The sequence below is a fragment of the Heliconius melpomene genome, chromosome 18, assembly GCF_056956725.1.
Source record: "Heliconius melpomene rosina isolate 202511_hmr_F chromosome 18, ASM5695672v1, whole genome shotgun sequence".
NCBI lineage: Eukaryota > Metazoa > Arthropoda > Insecta > Lepidoptera > Nymphalidae > Heliconius > Heliconius melpomene.
The window spans coordinates 32,981-52,447 of record NC_140406.1 but is presented as its reverse complement, the minus strand read 5'-3'; the positions used below and the strand labels follow the sequence as shown (position 1 = coordinate 52,447).

At 40.3% G+C, this 19,467-nt stretch overlaps 2 protein-coding genes across 7 annotated transcripts; one reads left to right on the top strand and one right to left on the bottom strand.

Annotated features, from left to right (window-relative positions):
* The first annotated feature begins 344 nt into the window (after nt 1-344).
* On the top strand, nt 345-11,369 carry LOC146529064 (uncharacterized). Of its 3 annotated transcripts, XM_085201582.1 has the most exons (3): nt 510-1,200; nt 4,405-8,493; nt 8,932-11,030. In XM_085201582.1, exons 1-2 carry the CDS (start codon nt 568-570, stop codon nt 5,203-5,205), a joined length of 1,434 nt encoding a protein of 477 aa, XP_085057708.1. In that variant the 5' UTR covers nt 510-567; the 3' UTR covers nt 5,206-8,493; nt 8,932-11,030. The 3 variants fall into 3 exon arrangements, 1 of the variants encoding a protein (XP_085057708.1); XR_014878992.1 differs by lacking the exons at nt 510-1,200; nt 4,405-8,493; nt 8,932-11,030 and adding exons at nt 345-503; nt 11,231-11,369; XR_014878991.1 differs by lacking the exons at nt 510-1,200; nt 4,405-8,493 and adding an exon at nt 345-503.
* Nucleotides 9,912-19,338, bottom strand: jef (major facilitator superfamily domain-containing protein 6 jef). 4 transcript variants are annotated; one of them, XM_085201577.1, is made up of 8 exons: nt 18,513-19,338; nt 16,783-17,475; nt 14,940-15,132; nt 14,477-14,644; nt 14,246-14,395; nt 14,058-14,171; nt 11,238-11,747; nt 9,912-11,026 (listed from the first exon to the last, which is right to left on the bottom strand). In XM_085201577.1, exons 1-8 carry the CDS (start codon nt 18,740-18,742, stop codon nt 10,928-10,930), a joined length of 2,157 nt encoding a protein of 718 aa, XP_085057703.1. In that variant the 5' UTR covers nt 18,743-19,338; the 3' UTR covers nt 9,912-10,927. The 4 variants fall into 4 exon arrangements, with proteins under 4 accessions (XP_085057703.1, XP_085057706.1, XP_085057704.1 ...); XM_085201580.1 differs by having other exon boundaries at nt 18,480-18,600; XM_085201578.1 differs by lacking the exon at nt 18,513-19,338 and adding an exon at nt 18,132-18,267.
* Between the last annotated feature and the right edge of the window lie 129 nt (nt 19,339-19,467).

The window sequence follows — 19,467 nt, the reverse complement described above, 5'->3', positions numbered from 1 at the left end:
TATAATAAATCTGTATTTGCTTGTAATAAATCTGTATTTTTAACCGACTTTCAAAACAAGGAGGAGGTTCTCAATTAATTATTTTCGATTTGATATTCGATTCATTTATTCGATTAATTACTTTTTGGATTGGATTCGATTGGATTTGGATTCGATTTCGATATTGGATTATTCGATTTGATTTTTGTAATATGCAGTCATTACAGTTATTTTACAAACAATATTATAAATCCTTACACAAATCAATAACACTACATTTAAGGCTGTTTCTGAACGAGTACATTAAATTTTTCATTGACATCAACACATTTGACTGTCAGTCAGTTTTGTTTATATGAATAATCCCCGACTGCACTGTCAGATTGCGTTTGATGTAGTCAATACACGATTTGGGAATTCTGTGTTTAAATTCTATTTTCATTTGGTTATCATTTGTATTTCAAGTTAATTTTGTTTCATTATTATTAGTTTTAGTCTTTAGTGTAGTGTAAATAATAATTGTGGTAAGTTTTAAATTTTATTCTTGTATTTTAAATTTTCCCGTATGTGTCATATTTGACAGGAGGAATGGAGACTAGGCCAGAACCGGATCCTCCTGATCCGGACGACGAATTTTTTTTCGCGCCAGATTCCGATCCATCTCCAAATTCTCAATCTTCCAGAAAACGTCATAATATCGACCAAAATATAGGTTCACTTAAAAGGACAATTATTGATCCTTCCGCTGCGATCCCTTCGATCCAAACTATTCATATCAACCCTTCCTTTGATGATCTCCTTAATTTTTATTGCGATTCTGATTCTGGCCCTTATATAGTTCACGTCTCCCGTCTTGAATCAGAGCCATTAGCAGGTCTTTCTATAAAGGCCCTTAAATTTGGTGAGTTTCTCTATAAGAATAAAATTGAAAATATTAGTAAAGAAGGGGTTAAAAGCATCGGCCGTAACAAAATAAGTATTCAGTTTTTATCTGCTGATGCAGCCAATAATTTTATGCTTAATCCTCTTTTGACCACTCACAAGTACAAGGCTTTCATTCCTTCCTTTAGTGTTACACGTATGGGCTTGGTACGAGATGTGCCGATAGAATGGTCCATGCAAGCTTTCACGGAAAGTTTGGAACTTCCGTCAGGGTGTGGGCCTGTTTTAAAAGCGAGAAGACTAAATCGGAAACAGATTATTGATGGGACTGCTAGTTGGGTTTGTAGGGAACATTACTTATTCTAAATTAATATTATTACATTTACTAAAATCATCCGCACGCAGCGCATTGGAACAATTCAAACCTGTTCCGAGTTTTTTTGCTATGCGTGTCGTAGGCTGCTAGCTAGCATCGCCACGTTTAAAGAGTCGGCTAGAATCGCTTGCGACGTTCACTTGTGTATCCATTGCTCTCTTAGCTTGCATTCAATTCTCAACCTTAACTTCTTGCTATTACGTGCTAGTTTAGCTTGTATTTTCTATTGGTATTTATTTAAATTTCTTTATTTCCTTCTGTGATCATTTTCTCTTCACGTATCTGTGAGTTAAATAAATTTGGACAATTTCTCCACAAAATTTGGATTTTTAATTTTACTCATTTAGTGTAAAATAAATAAGATCATATTAAATAGTGGTATCACATCTCAACCGCTATATTGGTGACCCCTAAATTGGTGAGCACTACAATAAATACCTACGTTTACTGCTGGCAAGAAGATTTAAAACGGCAGGAGGCCATTTTAACGACCTTGGCAAGTGACCTCTGATACAAGATGGAGGACACGACTACATCCAACGTGTGCAGAATTGGCGTGCGTATTCCACCATTCTGGCCGGAAGAACCAGCCCTTTGGTTTTCACAAATTGAAGGTCAGTTTGCTTTATCTAATATAACAAGTGATACTACAAAATTTTATTACGTTGCCGCTCAGTTAGATAATCAATTTGCTGTCGAGGTGAAGGATATTATCATTTCTCCTCCCGAGACGGATAAATACATCACTCTTAAAACGCAACTGATTAAAAGATTGTCTGCGTCTCAAGAAAAGAAAGTGATGCAGTTGCTGAGGCACGAGCAGCTAGGTGATCGCAAGCCATCACAGTTTCTGCGATACATGCAAGATCTTGCGGGTTCATCTGTCCCCAAGGATTTTTTAAAAACATTATGGTCGAGTAGGTTACCACAAAACATTCAAACGGTTATAGCTTCACAGCCTGATCTGCCTATCGAAAAATTAGCTGACCTGGCAGACAAGGTGCATGAGATAGCACCCTCATCACCACAGGTCGCAAGCACATCTGCGATGGCCACACCCCCTGCATCCTCCATGTTGGAAGAGATGGCCAAGCAGATCCAACTCCTGACCAAGCAGGTATCGGAACTCTCGACCCAGGTACGTCACAACTCGGTCTCATCAAAATTTAAAGAGCGTTCCCGGAGCCATTCCAGACATCGCAGGAAGTCGACTACCCGGCAAAAGTGTTGGTACCATTTTAAATTTGGTTCAAATGCTAAAAAATGTGTGCAGCCATGTAATTACGGAGAGTCGGAAAACTCTCTGGGCAGCCGGAAGTAGCGGCCAACTTCTGCCCTTTACCTACAGGCCGTCTTTACTTACCAGGACGTTTGAACGTAGTGGCTGATACTCTGTCACGACTGGAAGAGGTGAGTCGATCTATTGATTACCAGGCTCTAGCACTTGCTCAAGATACTGATCCTGAACTGCTAGGTCTGCTTCAAAAAGGCTCATCGTTAAAACTGGCTAAGGTAGATTTGCCAGACTGTAACCAGAAGTTATACTGTAACGTATCAATGTCTTCTCCGCGCCCGTTCATTACTGAGAAGTTTCGCCGACAAGTTTTTGAAACTTTACACAGCTTGAGCCATCCTGGTAGGACAGCTACAGTGCGGCTGGTTACACGGAGATTTGTATGGCCAGGGATTCGCAAAGACTGTAGAGAGTGGACACGAGAGTGTGTACTTTGTCAAAAGAGCAAAGTTCACCGTCATACCCTTGCTCCCTTATCCTCAATTCCAACTCCTACATCGAGGTTTGCACACATCCACCTCGACATCGTCGGACCTTTAACTATTTCGTCTGATTTCAGATATTGCCTTACTGTCATCGACCGTTTCACACGATGGCCTGAGGCATTCCCACTTAAGGACATCACAGCTGATTCCTGTGCTGCCGCTCTTCTCTCTGGTTGGATAGCAAGATTTGGTTGCCCTCTTCGAATTACAACCGATAGGGGTCGGCAATTCGAGTCGCATCTCTTCAAGGCACTATCAGCCATGGTTGGTGCACATCACTTTACGACTACTTCGTATCATCCAGCTTCCAACGGCTTGATCGAGAGACTCCATCGGCAGCTGAAGGCAGCTATCATGTGCCATCCCTCTTCGACCTGGACAGAAGCACTTCCGTTAGTGCTGCTGGGCATCCGTAGTGCCTGGAAGGATGGCATTCAGGCTTCAGCGGCTGAGCTGGTCTACGGGGAGCCCCTTAGACTTCCAGGGCAATTTCTGGCACCCTCAGAAGACTACAGGACTGCAGATATCACAAATCTGGTCACTCGTCTTCGTGCTGGTATGGCACGACTCTCACCGAAGCCCACGTCATGGCATAGGACAGGTCCTTTTTATATGCCAGCTGACCTTGCAGAGGCAACACATGTTTTTACGGCAGGACCACGTCCGCAAACCACTGGAACCACCTTATGCAGGCCCATACAAGGTTCTCAAGAGGACTCCTAAATATATCAAAATAGACATATGTGGTAAGCCTAATAACGTTAGTGTGGACAGGATCAAGCCCGCATATGTTACGCGAGAGGCCGTTCCTGCATCAAAGAGGATAATAACAGCACCAAAGGCTATCTCTCAATCTGACGTGGAGCAGACACTTGAGAGGCGGACAAGAAGCGGAAGAAGAGTCAAGTTTCCAGACTACTATCGCCCTTAACCAGGTCTCTGGGGGGGAGTACTGTAGGGAACATTACTTATTCTAAATTAATATTATTACATTTACTAAAATCATCCGCACGCAGCGCATTGGAACAATTCAAACCTGTTCCGAGTTTTTTTGCTATGCGTGTCGTAGGCTGCTAGCTAGCATCGCCACGTTTAAAGAGTCGGCTAGAATCGCTTGCGACGTTCACTTGTGTATCCATTGCTCTCTTAGCTTGCATTCAATTCTCAACCTTAACTTCTTGCTATTACGTGCTAGTTTAGCTTGTATTTTCTATTGGTATTTATTTAAATTTCTTTATTTCCTTCTGTGATCATTTTCTCTTCACGTATCTGTGAGTTAAATAAATTTGGACAATTTCTCCACAAAATTTGGATTTTTAATTTTACTCATTTAGTGTAAAATAAATAAGATCATATTAAATAGTGGTATCACATCTCAACCGCTATAGGTTCCTACCCAATCAGTAGTCCTAACTTTTAGAGGTCAGGTATTGCCAAAAAAAATATTTATGTTCTATAATGCTCTGAATGTTGAAATGTATAATTTACTGACTATTCAATGTCATAACTGCTGCAGATTTGGTCACACTAAAAACATCTGCCGTTCAAAGCCAAGGTGTTTCAAATGTTCCCAGCCTCACTCAGGTGAATCATGCATAATCTCTGGTCATAATATTTCTTGTCTTAGTTGCTCTGGTAACCATTCTGCAATAGACCAAATCTGCCCAGAGCACGCGAGACACCGTTTGATTAAAAAAGCAATGTCGCAAGAAAATATTTCCTTTTCCCAGGCCTCTGCTCAGTTTCCTCATTCGCGCAAACCTTATGCCGAGGTGGCAAAACATCTTGTCTCTCAAACTGCTCCTGCTGATACTCAGCCCTCTATTGAAAGTATATCTTCCTCCAACAATCATTCTCATACCACTTTCTCATATAAAAAAACAGTCATCCAATCTGCTCGTCCTCATTCTCCTAGATCACCTGGCTATGACAAAGTAGCTCATCGTAATATCATCTCTTTAGATTCATCCACTCTTGGTAATGGTTGTGCCATTAACACCCCCTCATCCCACTCTCCATCTACTGAACAACTCTTGCATACTCTTCTTCTCATTTTGACTAATCATTTGTCTCCCATTCATAGTATTAATAACCAACCGAACAACGCAGCTCCTATCACCTTTAATGCTCCTTCATCCTCCATTACTCTTCCCCATGGACTCAATAAAAATAATTCAGTGGAACTGTAAAAGTCTCTCTCAGAGGAAGCCTGAACTAATTAACTTGATTCAAGAACATAAGCCTGTTATACTTGCCATCTCTGAAACCTGGTTGAGGCCTGGTGTACGGTTTCGTGTGCCTGGTTTCTCTTGTTTGAGAGATGACAGGTGTGATAGATATGCAGGTAGTGCTTTTTTAATTAATCGCTCGTTTCCTTTTTCGCGCGTTTCCCTTCCTTCCCATAGCCCCAATTTTAATGTTGTGGCAGTTAAAGCCTTTGATATTACTTTTGTTTCGTTTTACATCCCCCATCCTCATTCTGCCCTAGGTGCAGATATTCAGTTTATTTTATCAAGTCTCTCCCGGCCACTCATTGTCCTCGGTGACTTTAACTCCCACCACACGGCGTGGGGCTGCCATTACTGTGACAGTTTTGCATTATAGTTATTGGACATTTTTGATGATGCAAATGTCTGTTTTGTTAACGATGGTTCGCCAACTCGCAGCGTTTACCCGCATCAGAATCCTAAGAGTGCAGTTGATTTGACTCTTTGTTCTCCTTGTTTGGCTCCTTGCCTTAATTGGGAAGTTCTCTCATCATCCTTCGGCAGCGATCATTTTCCCATCATTGTTTCTGTGCGGAATAGATCATCTCCTCCTTCCGCCCCAACCCTTCTGTTGCCTTACCGGTTGAATAGAGCAAATTGGTTGGAGTTTTCGTTATTTGTGGATTCCCAACTCTGCAATTTTCCCAATGTTAATGCAGATAACTCCTTGGCTTGCTATGAACATTTTATTAACATTTTATACTCTGCAGCTGATTCTAATATTCCACGTAAACGGAATGGTTGTAAACTATTATCATCTCCTCCTTGGTGGGACGAAGATTGCACTGCTGCTATTAAAAATCGCAAAGTTGCTGAACGGAAATATATCCAGTGTATGACCCCCTCAAATTTTATAGTTTACAAGAAAATAGCAGCCCAAACAAAAAGACTATTTAAAAACAAAAAGAAAAAGGGTTGGCTTCGGTTTTGCCAGTCATTGCACCCTCGCACTCCATCCGCTAGAGTTTGGAAATATATCAAAATTTTCCGGTCCTCCATTACTGATTTTCTGTGTAACATATCGTCCAATGAATCTTCTTGGCTAAAAAATTTTATGTGTAGTCTTGCTCCCCCCTTTCTTCCTAACTTCGATTGCTTTAACTCTCCCCTCTCATCGCAGGCTGATGTTATGGATATCCCCTTTTCTATTAATGAGCTCCAATGTGCTTTAAATGGCTTAGCTGACTCTTCCCCTGGTGTGGATGGTATTCCCTATTCGTTTCTTACAAATATTAGCATTCTTGCAAAAAAAGTATATCTTTCTATTGTCAATTCATTTTTAGAATCCTGTTTTGTTCCTTCATCCTGGAAAACTCAAGTTATAATCCCAATTCTAAAACCTGGGAAAGATCCCAAAGTGTCTTCTTCGTACCGTCCCATTGCCTTGTCTTCCACGGTATGCAAAGTTATGTAGCGTTTAATAAAAAATAGACTAGACTGGGTAATGAAGAGTAGGGGATTACTCCCTAAATCTCAATTTGGATTTCGAAAAGGTATTGGCACAATAGATAGCCTTTGTGTCCTCACATCCGAAATTCGCCTTAGCTTTGCTAAGGGCGAATATCTTTTAGGTGCTTTTTTGACATAAGCTCCGCTTACGATAGCGTCATTCTTTCTAACCTTAAATTTAAAATGCTTAGTCTCGGTCTCCCTCCTAAATTATCTCATTTCATTTTTAATCTCTTTTCCGGCAGATCTATTCAAATCAGGCATCAAGGCAAACTTCTTCCTCCAAGAACTCTTTGGAATGGCCTCCCTCAGGGCTCCGTGCTGAGCCCTCTTTTATATAGCTTTTATACCCAAGACCTTGAAAAATCAGTAGATAGCTTTTGCAATATTCTGCAATACGCAGATGATATTGTCTTATATTTTAGTTCCAAAAACATTGTCCAAATTGTAAGTAGAATTAACAGTGCTTTGTATTATTTAGGTGTTTGGCTTTCTATGCATCTTTATCAGTCCCTAAAAGTAGTGTGGTTGTTTTTACACGTAAAAGATATATTCCTGTGGTCAATATTGTCTATAACAATCAAAGTATTCCGGTTCTTAACTGCGTCAAATTCTTGGGTGTGCTTTTAGATTCTAAATTGTCTGGTTCTCCACATATGGAATATGTGTCCAATAAGTGTGAAAAAAATCTTCAAATTTTACGTGCAGTATCCGGGGTTTGGTGGGGTTCCCATCATTTTACGTTAAAACTGTTATATAACGCCATTATTCGTAGCCATTTTGATTATGCTATTTTCTTGTTAGATCCATGCTACAGGTCTGCTTTAACCAAATTAGATAAAATTCATTATAAGGCCCTAAGAATCATCTTAGGTGCTATGAAGTCATCCCCAACAAACGCCATGCAAGTGGAGTATGTTGATCCTCCGCTTCACCTTCGTCGCCAATACCTTTCTGATCGTTTTATGTCTAAAGTCCTACAGTCTTCATCTCATCCTTTGATTGGGTGTCTTCATCGTATGTCACGTGTCATTAAGTCCCCACGGCACTTTCCTTGTATCTTAAAAAGCTTCCGTAAATTTTCATCCCTTTCAACTGGTATTTTCTCTTCACCTTTTCACTCTTTATATTCTATTTCGTTTAGTGCGCTCACGTATAATCCTTCTGTATTAACGAGCCTGGGTATTGTGAAAAACGATCCAGGTGCTAATATAAAATTTCAAATTCGCTTTGCTAAAAATTGGCCAGATTTCATAGGCATATTTACAGATGCATCTAAGTCCCCCCATAGTTCCAACGTTGGGGCTGCTTGTTGGATTCCTAAATACAAAATTATATTAAGTTTTAAATGCCCCCCTGAAACTTCTACCTTTTCTGGTGAATGTATAGCTTTGCTTGAAGGCATCTTATTCGCAGAATCGCACATTTTAAAAAAAGTAATAATTTTTACAGATTGCTTGAGTGCCTTACAATCTTTGTTGCAAAATCCTTTCCGTTGCAAATCTAATTTTCACCTTGTATTCAAAATTAGAGAAGCTTTGTATCGTTGCCACGTACAATGGGTACTCTTATCGCTGGCATGGATCCCGAGCCACTCTGGTATCACAGATAATGACATAGTCGGTTCCCTTGCCAAATCTGCAGTGTCCTCTGGGCCCGTAACTCATAATTTTATATATTCCCATGACTTATTGTCATTGTCAAAATTTGATTTAAAGTCTTCATGGAATTTTTTTTGGAGTAAATCAATATTAATAAAAGGTAATTTTTATTCGCTTCTATCCAACTGGAAGTTCCAACCTTTCCGTGGTTCTATCGATATAGGCGCGCTAGTAGATCGGTGACATCTACTATTTGTAGACTTCGCCTAGGCCATACCTGTACGCCTTTACATCTAGCTAAATTAAGGATTAAAGATAATTCTATTTGTGAGTGAGGCTTGGAGGAGGGTTCTACGGACCACGTTCTAATTAATTGTCCAAAGCTTCTGTATTCTTTGTATAATATCCTTCCTCCTAATATTCAACGTCCTATTAATGTAAAATGTATATTACCTTTAGTTTTTAGTCCATTTATTAGATTGTTAGTTATGTTTATTGTAAATAATGATATTAAGTTATAGGTGTTCTCTGTGTGTGTTTTTTTTTTGTATTTATTTTTATCTGTACATATTTGTAATGTAAAGTTTGTTTGTTTTAGGTTATTGTTCCAGTTCATCTATCACCATATATATATCAGTTCATATTTCCTCTCAAAATTTACTGAACCATATCACTCGTGTGTTTTCTACTATACGTGACACTGGCAGAATATTTTGCGCCTGTTATCGCAAAATCAGGCCATTAAAAAAAAAAAAAAAATATCCCCGACTGCTACGGAAGGGTTATTTATATTTCAACATACTCTTTTACGTAACAGAAGAACTAAAGATTTAATTATTTATAGCTATTCCGGTGGTCGCGTTGCCTTGTTTTGGGTTCCACATTCTGTATCACTTCTTTTTTCATTTATGGCACTCTTGTTGGACTACAGACTCGTATGCTAATCTCTGAGATTCATTGATGTTGAGTATGCGTGAGTTGTTTCCTCTCCCATATTCCATTCTCCATTCCCATATTCCACCCCAGGATTGGTGGATTTCTCGCAGCCAGGATCTCCGTTGACCTACTATATTCTGGGTGGCCATGGTAAGGATCCCGTACTCCAGCGAGACTTCTATGCACCGAGCCACTAACAAAATTAGGTCACGTATTACGCTGTAGACAGCCATATGACGACATTTTGGAAGATATTGTGAAATGCTGTTGCCAAAGATGGCGGCTTTCTCTTTCTCAAGCATGACTCTGAGCCTGTAAGCCCTTATTCATTACCTTGACTTGTCCTTTGTAAGTTTGTATTCAACTGATATAAAATCTTCTTTGCTGAAGTTCTGCAAAATGTAAGTAGCTATATTTGACATCAACTTAAACGTTATGTTCTTAAAGCGTAGGGAACCAATGGTAGTGGGTAAGTAATGTTACAGTGGTAAAAGAAATGTTCTTTGATCCCCTAAACACACTCATATGTTTAGGATTTTTTTGTTTCTCTGAAGTGTTGTGAAATGTAACTAAACTTAAACGCAATGAATGGGTTTAAGTTTAGTATTAGTTGGAATCGCTACGAGTAAATAAAACACGTAATTGAATAGTTCAACATTTATTATTATAATATATTTGAAATTGAAGAGCGCCGCGAGCCGCGCCCGCCTCGTCGGCTTCGCCCGCCTCGCCGGCCTCGCCCGCCTCGCGTCGCCGTGCAAAAATATATAACTGTGCCGCGCTCACGTCACTAAGAGTTACTTTACAACAAATGTATACATAGAGTATGTTACAGCTAACGATTAAATGTCTACATCGTCAACAAAAATATAGGAGACGCGTCCCCGCCTCATCACACCATGATATGAACTCGTGACTGACTCCCCTCAAGAGGAGTGTTTCAGGTATCCCGCCCGCGCTGGACTGCACCAGCGCAGAACACGTGTTATATATATCTAGACATACATACATTTCTTATCATATAGCACAATGATAACACGACATAGAGTTTGAGCTACAGAAGTGCCCCGTATGGAACCAGTGACACTACTTCGTTTTCGTTTCAAAACAAACAGTACTCAGAAAGTTGTTAGGTAAAGCTTCTTTAATATTAATATTTTACTATAACAATTAATAGTTTTCTAATTGCGTTATTAAGTTTATAAATAAATTAAACATTTTTTTCTAAGAATAATTCACATCAAATTCTTCACGAAGCTATCGAGAGTGGTCGACACGGGGGCGTGCTCGGTACACGACCAGAGGTGTACCGGCACGGCGGCCCCGGGCCGACGGGAGTCTAATCCTACTTCAGCATACATTGCTCGCATCGCATACGCTACGCGGCTTATTTTTAATACAAGAGTAGTATTGTACTACAGAAGAGACGTAATTGACGTCGTCTCGAGTGCTTATAATGTAAATAAATGTAATGTAGAGCTTTGTAGTACCAATGCAGATGTTGTGTTGAGTTGGGAGCCAAGCGCGATGTAGGGACCTAGTGCCCGCACCAACACCTGCCTACTGATCATATTATATAGGAGACGATAATACTGTGTAATTATTTGTAACCCAAGATCCCAAGTGGGGTCGCTGGGGCTTGAGAGCGGGCAGCGCGTTTATCTGTAAGCCTGCTGCTGCTGCTCCGCGAGGAAGGGGTTACCGGGGCGCGCGGGGGCGGCGCCCGGCACGCTCAGGCTCTCGGCGCCGCTATAGCTCTGCAAACATATCCGATTATTTTACCTACAATTATTGAGTTAAATTAATTAATCTCCACAACTAATTATAAATTAAAAGTCTGAATTATAAATTTAAAAAACAACAATATACCTAATTAAGTTAAACTAAAATATAAAATATTTGAACTTTTAAGATAATAATAAACTACAAATGTATACGTATATTTTTGTCGCGCATTACAGGAAGTACCTGCGTGGCTCCGTAGTTGTCGTGGTGCGCGAGGTCGGCGAGACGCGTGGAGGACAGCGCGCGCGGCAGCGGGTTGGAGGGCACGCCGTGCGGGGCCAGCACGCCCGCCTCCGCCACCGCGCGCGCCTCCTCGTCCGCCGCCGCGCCTCCCGTCGCTTCTGCGCCGCCGCCGTCGCGGAAGTTGACGAAGGCGAAGGCGGCCAGCGCCAGCCCGCACAGCAGACCGTAGCCCGCGAAGGTGCGCTTGGTGCCCCACTTGGCCACGGCGATGCCCCCGATCACGGCGCCGCAGCCGCGGCCCAGGCCGTGGTGCAGGCCCTGCAGCACGCCCTGCGCGGACGAGCGCAGGTTGGGCGGCGCGCCGTGCGCGATATAGGAGCAGCAGGCAGCCCACACCGCCGCGTGCGTCACGCCCTGCACGAACTCGAACGGCAGCACCCACCAGGGCGACGTCAGCCACGAGATGTACAGGAAGCGCACCACGTTGCCGGCCAGCCCCAAACACAGTACCTAAAAAGTTTAAATTTCCATATTTAATATTAGCCGACCTGGGCGGCTTCGCCCGCTTGAACTATAAATATTTATTAAATATATTTATGAAATTATTTTCAGTTTAGGGGGTGAATTCTTAAACACCACGAAATACACACATTCTTTGACTCAAACGAGTCAAAGAACAAATTGGTTATACTGCTCGATTGTGATGAACGGACGCCCTTCGAACGTTCATAGGAACAGGTAGTAAGCCAAATGGCAGGACCGGGAGTGCATGAGGACAGAAGTGAAGCACTTGGGCACGCAGAAGGAAGACCTGCTGCTCCTACTACAGCGGTAGTGCAACGATGGCAACAACGAAAGACATTGTGGAATACAAATTAAAAATGGACATTAAGGATAGCAACGAAGTGGTCATTTCCTCTTTAGTAGAGGTTATGACCACTTCGGTTATACCTTCCACATCCCGAACCCACTATGTTATATTATGTTTACAATAAGGCAATCTAAAAATAACTGGACTTTCTTGGGAATTACTGTTAACTCTAGTTATAAGCCTAATTTAAGTAGCAGATAAATATAAAGCTGTTGAGCTAAAAGAGTTCAAAAAAAGTCCGGACTACGTATCTGTAGTGTTTAATTAAAATATATTAAAAAAAAAGAAATACGTTACAGATTTTTTTAAAAATTGGAGCCGATCTAAAGATTTTTCCATACAAACTGTCTTATCTTTGTCTGTACATTTATTATTTTTGACTGAAATGGATAGAGGGACACTTAAAAAGAATAATAGAAAGCAAAAATATATTTTTTTAATTTTTTGTCTGTCTGTATGTATGATCATGTTTATCAAATTCAAATTATTCTTTATTCAAATAAACTTATTATAAGCACTTTTGAATCGTCGAATTAATGAATGAATATGAACAAAAAGCTACCACCGGTTCGGAAGGCAGTTCTGCTGAGAAGAGCCGGCAAGAAACTCAACAGTTGCTCTTTTCAAAGTCAATGGTACAATCTATTACATTAATTGGCAGCTATCCTGCATTACATTCAATAGACATTAATTCCATACATGCTTATCCTCTAGATATTCTTGCACAGTGTAATACGCTTTACTTGTTAGAATTTTTTTTAAATAATTTTGGAAGTGGCAAACTTAATTAAGTGGCACTGCGGAATTTTATTATATACACGTATACTCTGACTCATAAAGGATTTATTAACTTTCTGGAGGCGAAAACTTGGTGTAACAAGCTTATCTATATTTCTCGTTCCTATCGTATGACTGTCACTATTTTTACTATGACAATGTATATTTTGTCGGACAAACCGAAAAATTATAATAAACAAATTGTGAAGCAACTGTAATAATACCTTTATCCAGGGCCGGTTTTAGTACTACCGGCGCCCTGGGCGAAATTTTTTCGGCGCCCCCTAACTACATTTTAATAATATACAAAACAGGGAATGAGTACAACGAAATAACCATGTATTAAAAAAAATGACAAAAACTAATAAAATTTCACTTCTTCTAGCCTTTCTATCTGTGAACTCTTTTTATTAGGCATTTAAAGTCTATGTTTTCTGCAATTTTATTTTCAAAGTTGATAAATATTTCAATGACGATGACTTTGTTTTTTTTTTTAGATATCAAAGACGACGGTGACTTCGTTTTTTTTTTAGATATCAAAAACAACCATGACTTTGTTGTTTTTTTAAATCTTAGACCATTTTAAGACATCTTCGTGCAAAGCGCCCTAAACGGGCGTCTACGGCGCCCTTCTTATCCCCTGGGCGGTCGCCCAGGCTCGCCCTACCCTAACGCCGCTAGTGCCTTTATCTTTAAAAACATCTCGCAGAGAATCTCGCGCTCTTATGTTAAAAATACATCTCACGGCTCTTTTTTGAAGAATAAAAATTGAATTTATATCTGAAGCACTGCCCCACCCCCATCTCTCTGAAAGTACCTACTAAACCGATTTACTTAAAACTTTAACCAATTTCTTGTTTTAATTCAACTTAACATCTAAAGATTGTTTCAATAAAGTCGGTTCTTTAAAAAAAAGTTATCGGCATTTGAATGAATTCAAGGCATGATAACTTTTTAGTCTTGTACGTATAAACTGTCTTGTATATTATGTAATTATCTACAGCAGGGCAGGCAGAGGGAACCTAGTGTTAACACACTCCGGTCTCCACTTTCCGCCGAACTCAACGCCGCTCTTTGCCTCGACACCAGAGCGACCCACAGGCGTCGCGTTACAGTCACACACAAATGTAATTATTTAACTAGAATAGAAAGTAATGTATACTCGCATTTACCTTCACGTGACCCATTTGAGTTATAAGTTTGAAGCTAAAGAAGTAAGCAAAGATTTCCGAAATATGGTTAATAACGGATGCGACTCCAAACAGCGTCGGAGATCCACCGATGTCCTGAGGATTTATAAAGACATGTACACAGAGCATAGCACATTAACGTAAATAAATGTTATGGGCGGTTTAATTACCTGCAAATGCCAGAAGAGGAATGTAAATATGAGGCCGATACCGAAACCCATGAACCAAGCGACGAGCAGAAACGAGGCCGCCTTCACGTTCTGGAACTGTCGCAGAACTGTCACCCATTCTGGCATCTCTCGTGTTGTTTGCGCAAAAACCTAAAGTATAATTAAAGACGGATAGTGATGTGTGAAATACACATAAATATAGTTGAATCAAATTAATTTTTATAAAAAGACCTTAGCATGTTCCAAAGCCGGTGGACGCGGAGCTGGAGCACTTGTGTCCAGACCAGGCAGCTGCAACTGTTCTGCTAACTGCTGTTGAAGACGTTCTTCGTGGGTCGGTTCAGTGGGTGCGGCAGCGGGCGGCGTCTCTATGCTGATTGTTTCGTATTTGAATTTGATCTAGAGATATATAAGAAGAAGTATTAATTTATATTCGGTTAAGTAACTTTGTTGACGCCCCCAGCCGGCTAGGCACCATTGGGCAAGAAGACTGCTACATTCCAACATAAAAAAGAATAGAAATTCCTCTATCTACCATGACTATTGAAAAAATTGGAAAAGGCTTTTGCCACAATAAGTCAAACGGATTTAGCTACCTCAATATATCAATAAATGTAAATCAACTTGTATAAAATCTTAATAAAGGTTTTATTTTTTAAAAAGGAACTTTGTTAATACTTCTCAATTAAAATACCTGAGTTGCAGTAATAAGGGCTGCGCCCATAAGCACGGAGAAAGTAGCAAAGCATATAGTGTAATTCTTTTCAAAACGTTGCGGACCTCCACACGGGTGTGTGCTGAAAGCCGTGCTGTGGTCCAGAGCGATGCCCACGAAGAACATGGCCAGACCCCACCCCAAAGAGCCAAACATCCTCTGATGACCATATCTGTGAACGAATGGTGCATGTGGCTAGTACTCACGATCCACCTGCGGCTTAAACATATTTTATAGACAAATTGTATCAAATCTATACATACTTATACCTAATAACGAAGTAAAAATGGCGCGTCTGTACATTTAATATATTTACAAAATAATAACTGAAGGAACAGTAATAGACCCCAAATCCACATCTCCGGAACTACTGGACGGATTTAAAGGAACTTTTTTGGTTGTATAGCTATTGTCTAGGCAACATCTAGGCTATATTTTATTTTGAAAATCTGGATACCTGATGTCGAACTTTAACAGTTTGTCTAAACTATAAGAGATATAAATATACTGCCTTGGGGTGTAGTGGTATATCTTAAGTATGTATAGTTATATTGAAAATTGAACAACATAACAAGTATTTTCTGTCCATATAATAAAAATGAAGATCTGGATTAGCTCATATACCTAACAACCCAGCTAAACCTTAAGAGATATGAATATGAACATTATTCTGACCTAACAGTTTAAAATAACTAGGAGTCACCACGGAGGAGGAGGTATCACATAACCACAAACATATTAGAAGTCATTACATATATATATGTCAGTCAATTCTGTGTATTAAGTGAATAATTATGTAATTCAAGCGGCCAAAGCCGCGGATGTGCCGCTAGTCTTTACATAAATTGTAATCTTATATATAATAAAACAGTAAAAATATTTTGTCTGTACATTTAGTATTTTTAACTGAAACGGATGGAGGGGAACTTATGGAGGGGAGAATAGAAAGCAAAAATATTCTTTTTTTAATTTCTTGTCTGTCTGTATGTTCACACTTATCTCTGAAAGTACTGAACCGATTTATCCGGTTTGCCTGCAAATGTATAGCAATTTATATCTATATTTATAATAAATCTACATATATAAAATATAACATGTGAAAATGAATGTAATGTTACAAAACATATACGTATAATAAAGTATATACACACACACACACACACACATACATATATATATATATATATATATATATATATATATATACTAGCGGACGCGCGCAGCTTCGCTTGCTTATTTAGGGGTGAATTCTAATAAACCACGAAACATGTGTTCAATGAAATATTTTTAAGAGTTTAAATTTAAGTTTATTAAAATCGGTGGTGGTTTAAAGATTTTTCCATACAAACTTTCAACCCCTTATTTGCACCCTTAGGGGGTGAATTCTAGAAAACCATGAAACACGTGTTCAATTAAATACTTTTAAAAATCTAAATTTCAAATGTTATAAAAATCGGTGCCGATTTAATTTTTTTTCCATACAGACTTTCATCCCCTATATCACCCCTTTAAGGTAAAAATTTTTCAATATCCCTTCTTAGTGGATGTCCAGATTACGAAAGTAAATATCTGACCAAATTTCACGTTTCTCCCATCAGCGGTTACGGCTGGGCGTGCGTCTTACCTCAGTCAGTGAGGACAAGTCCTTTTATATATATAGATATGTGTTATATTTTATATATATATATTTATTATAATAAATATGAATTAAAAGTGGAACAGACGTCCATCCTTACAAAAGTTCACATTAATAATAATAATATTCTGTTGACACTATATTTTAGAACATGTAATAATAATTTACATTTTATTCAAATCTCACCTGTCAGCATCTTCTCCAAGTAAAGTTATGACCGCAGAATCAGCTAAGGTTATCGCTGGGGCGCTGAAAAATTCCCCAATGACGACGAGCAGCAGAAGGAGGAAAAAAGTTTTTTGGATGTCAGGGGTGCTGTATACAATGTACGAGTGAAGTGGCGTGACCCAATTAGAGTTGGCTTCGGGGTCGTAGTTGATGGCGTCGGACACCGACAGCGGGGAGCCCTCGCGCCCAGCCGCGGGGCCGCGGAAGTGGCGGGTGGCGGAGGGCCAGTCGTCGTCGTACTTGGGAGACACTAGGCGGTAGACGCTGTCGTTAACCGGCTGCACGCACGACACTGCCGACGGCTGGACCCAGCTCAAGGGTAAAGTAAATATTATCCAAGCACTAAGCGAAGCTAACAAAAGAGTCCATCCTTTTTGCCACCGATCCGCGAGGCCGCCCCAAAATGGTGCTGATAGAAATTCAACAAATGGTCTTGTGCCTATCAGCAAGCCGCATTGCCCCGCGTTCATGCCCATTTGTTTGAAATATACACCCATAAGTGGGAACAGAGAACCAAAGGCGGAATAGAAGAAAAAGTAAAATGTTTTAACAGTCAGTAGCTCGGGGTCGACGGTGCCGGCCCCGCACACCAGCTCCAGCACGTCGCTGCGGCCGCGCACTTTGTGCGTGGCTTCCTTGGGCGCCGGGTACCTGAGAGGAACAGAAAGAGACCTCCATCATGTAATCTAATACGGTAAGACTAGAACTGAAAGTAACTGAACTAAGATTATTCAAATTATATTAGCGAAATATTCGTGTTTTTGTTTCAGAATATAATTTGTACATCAATTCAATAAAATTTTAATTTAACTATTAAACTAAGTATAATCGAGAAGCTACTTAGTTAATTACACGCGTTCATCTGCAGTAAGTACCTATTAACTGCAAACGCGTTCAAAGTGAACTAATATATCATATAGTCAGTATGTCGATACCTCATAATCCCGGGGAAACATTTTGAAATATATTTTTGGTTTGATTTGACAAAAAATAGCTTTAGTGAAAATAAATGAAAGCATCTTAAAGTATATAAAATATGTTTAGCTGTTTAGAATATGTTACAGTTGTACATAGTTAATAACTAATCTTAAGGGGAACTCATCTACGCAGTAAGACCTACGCAGTATCGACTGAATCGACCGTCGCGCAACCACCTCAATGGCTGGCAACGCACCTGTAGCTCTTCTGGCGCAACACGGGGTCGTGGGCCTTGTCTATTTCCATAAAATAATAATAGGTAATTTATACGATACTCGAATATAGAATATTATATATATCAGTCTCATACTGGCCGAGTGCGGACGGACCTACACCCACTATGTACGATTCGAGGAATCGATACTCTTCTGGTGTCGAGTGTTGTCGAGCGCGGTCTTTGCTTGTCACTTGTATTATACATTCGTTGTTGAAATATCTAGTTTCTGTTTCTCCACAGAGGACGCTACCTGCTTCTTCATAATAAATCGTTAACAGTCGAGGAACTGCACACCTTACAAATAAATACGTACGTCTTTTTATCATCGAACATGGTTAAAGTTCTACCAGATATTTAGTGTTATTAAACCAATAACTGTTCTACTAAATGTTATAATTTTGAATATCTGAATTTTTTGCGAATGAAAACATTTATAAAATATATCCAGAAACACATGTACTTATACAAGATCTAGGGCGAGCACGGGGCGAACCTGGAGGTGTCCACTTCGCCGTACTCGTCGGGGTTGACGAGGGGCCGCGCGGCGGCGAGCGGGGGCTGCTGTGACGCCTCCATGCTGGTGCGGCGGCGGCGCCCGACTGGTCTGTGCCGCCCTCGCCGCCGCCCGTCGATAGCGCCGCGCCTGCGCCCGCGGGCCCTCGCCGTGACGTCATCGAGGCCTCCTTCATGTCGCCCGCGGCCGCTGCGGCTCGTAATCGACATTCTTGTATTCACTTCATATACTTATTTTGCAGCCTTTAATTATTACCTTAAGAGCTCGGAGCTTCAAGATTTGTTTTAATATCCACGGGCTCAGTTTTTTTACTGACTGTCACGTTTACTACGTAGAACAGTGAACCTAGGACTGTGTGAAGTACGTTTTGCTTTATATAATTTTATTATCAAATAACTTGAGATAAAAGTAGCAGCGACCCGCACGCGGCTTCGGCCGTACTTTCGTATTCTGATAACAATATTTATATATTTTATTACATCAAAAATCAGCTTCTGGCTGTATCCCGCAGACAGCAGGGTATGCAGAGGGAACCTAGTGCCAAGACACTCCTTTCCCCGCTCTCCGTTGAATTTTTCGAGGCATTGCGAGTTGAATGGCGGAACTGAGCTCCGCACAAGGTTTTTGCCTTGGCGCCAGAGCGAACAAATAAAAATATTAAGGAATAATGATTCATTCCCTCGAGTGGCAATCGAACCTACAACCGTTGCCTTACGCTCGCACCCTTGTGCCCCACGTGTGTAGGCCACGACGGCCTCAATGACACTTGGATATATGTAACTCCAATGGTTTAGGCAGCTAAGATATTACAAGTTGTAGCCTATACAGTAGGTACTCTGTTCTATTAGTTTTTATGAGATGTTTTTGGTGGTATTTCACTTCTTTATAGAGAAAGCAATTTTTATTTGATCAGTAAAGCTCTTAGCAGGAGTTA

Coding starts and splice junctions, on each gene's coding strand:
- jef (XM_085201577.1), bottom strand. CDS start 18,742: ATGTCGATTACGAGCCGCAGCGGCCGCGGGCGACATGAAGGAGGCCTC. Junction 15,133..16,782: donor CTTGGAGAAGATGCTGACAG/GTGAGATTTGAA, acceptor ATTCGTTCACAG/ATATGGTCATCAGAGGATGT. Junction 11,027..11,237: donor ACAACTACGGAGCCACGCAG/GTACTTCCTGTA, acceptor ATATGTTTGCAG/AGCTATAGCGGCGCCGAGAG.
- LOC146529064 (XM_085201582.1), top strand. CDS start 568: ATGGAGACTAGGCCAGAACCGGATCCTCCTGATCCGGACGACGAATTT. Junction 1,201..4,404: donor TTGATGGGACTGCTAGTTGG/GTTTGTAGGGAA, acceptor CAACCGCTATAG/GTTCCTACCCAATCAGTAGT.